Source organism: Dipodomys ordii, unplaced genomic scaffold (genome assembly GCF_000151885.1).
Source record: "Dipodomys ordii isolate 6190 unplaced genomic scaffold, Dord_2.0 Scaffold211, whole genome shotgun sequence".
Taxonomy (NCBI): domain Eukaryota; kingdom Metazoa; phylum Chordata; class Mammalia; order Rodentia; family Heteromyidae; genus Dipodomys; species Dipodomys ordii.
Genome location: NW_012267427.1, coordinates 351,650 through 355,083, shown reverse-complemented (window position 1 = coordinate 355,083; position 3,434 = coordinate 351,650). Strand labels below are relative to the sequence as shown.

General features: G+C 69.1%; 1 protein-coding gene across 1 annotated transcript in view; it reads left to right on the top strand.

Annotated features, from left to right (window-relative positions):
• The window catches only part of LOC106000194 (basic salivary proline-rich protein 2-like), a 12,971-nt gene extending 9,674 nt beyond the window's left edge, over positions 1-3,297 (top strand). The window contains exons 4-6 of the mRNA XM_013035426.1: positions 131-717; positions 1,873-2,096; positions 3,103-3,297. Coding sequence (XP_012890880.1) covers positions 131-717; positions 1,873-2,096; positions 3,103-3,297 — 1,006 coding nt within the window. The remainder of the gene's footprint in view (positions 1-130; positions 718-1,872; positions 2,097-3,102) is intronic.
• Positions 3,298-3,434: the final 137 nt, after the last annotated feature.

Sequence of the window (3,434 nt, the reverse complement as noted above, 5' to 3'; positions counted from 1 at the left end):
CCCCCCAAGACTCCAGCCCCAGCTCCGGCCCGGCTCCCGGCGGGCCGCGTCGCCGCCCCTCCCTGCGCCCGAGCCGTCTGGAGCCCAGCACACCCTCTGCGCACCCTCTGTGGTCCCACGTCCCGGGCAGGGAGGCCGGCACTGGGACGTGGCCCACAGCGGAGGCCCTTAGAGCGGCCCGTGCTGCGCCACGCCAGGAGGTAGCTGAGGTCCCTGGACACACGCAGAAACGATCCCCCAAGGGACCTGTCCCCGGGTGGCAGCGGGGATGCGGCCCGCAGAGCGCCCCTCGGGGCCTGCCCCGCACCCCACCCCTCAACACCAAGGCCGAGCCTCGGGTTCCCTCATGTGAAGGGGCAGTGCAGCCTCCGGGAGGGGCGGAGGAGCGTCACGAGGAACAGAGGCCTTTGTTCACAGATCATTACCCAGCTCATCGGTCCACCGAGGCCCAGCACATGGCCAGCACTCCAGCAAGGTCTCGAGGCTTCCTGAGGGTGCAGGACACCTGGAGGCAGAGGTCTGGCAGGTCACTCAGCCCAGACAGACCAGGGCAGGCAGTGCTGGTCAGCACGAGCATGTGCTGGTCGTGCGAAGGCCCCGGGGTGAGGAGTGGAGGGGGTGGAGAGACCCGGGCAGACGCAGGACCAGTGAGTGCCCGACAGAGGCAGGGCCCACACTCACGGAGACCTCCCCGGAGCGAGGACACGGAGGTGGAGAGTGCGCACAGCTCAAGCCCCAGCTGTGTGGCAGAGGAAGAGCCCTGAGGGGCCAGAGCCCTGCCTGGCGGGGGCCGCGGGAGGAGGGGGGCTGGGGGCGCTCAGCGCTCCTCTCCTGCTCCCCCCCACGACCCGGCCCACTCCCAGCATCTGGGCCTCTATTCCCAGGCCCTTGACCTAAACTCACGGAAGCCCAGAGAGGGTGAGCACCTTGCCCAAGGTCACGCAGCAGGCAGACAAGGAGCAGGCCGCAGCCAGGCCCCCCAGGCCCCCCTGCAGGCCTCCTGCTCCGGTCGGCCGGGGCCTCTCCTGTGAACCCCTCACGCTCCTGTGACCTGGGGGTCACTTGGAGCTCTGCTCAGCCCTGCCCCTGTGGTCTGGAAAGTTCCACAGGCCATGCTTACCTTTGGAGCTCCAGGACTGAGCAACCCAACCCCCTGGGCACACCGGCTGCCCGTGTCTCTCCTGGTGGCTGGTCACCACCAGCCTTCAGCCACCAGCACGGGCAGCCGGGCCTCGCACGGGCAGCCGAGCGGCTCTGGCAGGGTGGAAGGAATTGGCTCTTTCTCCGGGGGAAGGGGGCTGGGAGTGCCGGGCGGGCAGGCGGCTGGAGGACGGGGACCGTCCCCCCCTCTCAGGCCGCCTGCCCTGCCTGCGCTCACGGCAGGGTGCCCCGTGGGACAGGACAGTGCTGGGGGGGGCTCGGAGCTGGGCCTGGGGCTCAGACCCCGCCACGGGCTCCGGGCACCACCTTCAGCCAAGGCTGGGCAGTGTGCAAAGCCCGCCCTGAGTCTGTCTCTGGGGTCCAGTGGTGACCAGGACCGGCGCCACCCGGGCCTCTCCCACCCAGGGGACCGAGCGGGAGCCCAGGCCAGCAGGACAGCGCGGGGGGGGGTCCCCCAGAGAGGCCGCCCTTCCCGCACCCTCCAGGGCCAGGAAGCCCCAAGGCACCGCCATCTCCACACCCACCCTGCCTCCTCCACCGGGGCCTCCTCCCCACAGACACAGACGCCCAGAAGGGCTGAGCCCGGGGTCGCCCCCCGGGCTCCAACCCCAGCCCAACCCAGCAGCCCGGAAGGCAGAGGGCTCCCCCGAGGGCGCGGGACCCTGGCTTCCCTGCATTGCCCCGCACCCTCTCCCCGCCAACCCCATGCAGAGGCCCCGATGGAGCCTGGATGGAGTCCACACCCTACAACGCACCCCAAGGAGACGGGTCGCAGGGCGGCCGACCCCGGAGCTGTCCAAAGCCGTCCCAGTGACAGGCAGCAGCAGCCATCCAAACCCCGGAGCCCGAGCCCCGCCGCGCACCGATGCTCCCTCCTGCCCCTGTACGAAGAGCTGTGGACGTGTGGCGAGCTGGGGCCACGGGCAGGGGGCTGGGTGGGAAGCGGGCGCGGGGCCCGGGCCTGCGATGTCGGCTGGCTGGACGGGTTTGGTCTACCACGGACAAACACATCCACAAAGAGGGCTGGCGCCGAACCAGGGGCAGACACGGCTCTGGGGCTCGGAGTTGGACCTAAGAATCTCCTGGCCTCGGGTGACCCTTGGTCGGGGGCGGGGGACCGGTGATGCTTGAGCACGTCGGGCCAAGGCCTGCCCGAGGGGGCGCCTGCCCCCCACCGCGGAGCCCCGGCCAGTTAGCCGCGCAGGGAGGCCCTGTGTGGGTCTGGGTTCGAGATGCTGCGTGCAGTGGTGAGGAGGTGGCGCCCACCGGCGTGGGCTGAGGCTCCATTTGCCACCCACAGGAGGTGGTACCTGGATGCCAGGGCCTGGCTCTGGAAGATTCTGTGGCAGGGTTGGAGGGCAAGTCCCTTGAGAGGACAAGCAGCCCCAGCAACCGCGGGGCTCCCCGACCCGCCCCATCCCTCCCCACACAGCCCACAGCCCACAGCCGCGGGGCTCCCCACACAGCCCACAGCCGCGGGGCTCCCCGACCCGCCCCATCCCTCCCCACACAGCCCACAGCCCACAGCCGCGGGGCTCCCCGACCCGCCCGCGGCCTCCAGATCCACCAGCACCAAGAGCCCTCTCCTCGTCCTTCAGCGGGTGACGGGGACTCAGTCACGGAGCTGCGCGGGTGGCAGAGTGGCCGAGCCCCTCCTCTCACCCGGGCAATGCGCTGTTCCAATAAAGCTTTATTGACACCAACCCCCCCGCCAGGCGCCGGCGCCTGTCATCAAAGCCACTCGAGGCTGAGATCTGAGCATCATGGCTCAAAGCCAGCCCAGGCCATGAGACTCTTATCGCCAATAAACCACTAGAAAACCAGAAGTGGTTCAGTGGCTCAAGTAGTAAGAGTGCTGAGTTCAGCCCCAACAACAAATAAAACCTTAAAACGCAAACACCGCTCCTTTGCAAAGCCCTTCTGGTACTGGCCACCATGCAGGTCCGCAGCCCCCATCAGGGCCTCCGGGATCCTGGCAGGACGCAGGCCTGGGAGCCAGGGGCCCCCCGGAGCCCCCCTCCGGAGCATGCTGGGCTGCAGGCCCCGGCTGGAGGCCCGGAGCCGCAGCAGGTGCTCCGGCAGCAGGGAGCAGCCATGGATGGGGGTGGCAGGGCCGCCTTGTCACCACACCGCTAATTGGGAGCAGTTGCTCTTCCAACCAGAGACTTGTCAGCTGTGATGAGGCCAAGTTGCCTTCAGGCCAATCAACTTCAAAACGATGCAAATTGGGCAGCAGTGGAGGCCATGGAGATGGAGCCAGGGCCTGCGCCCCA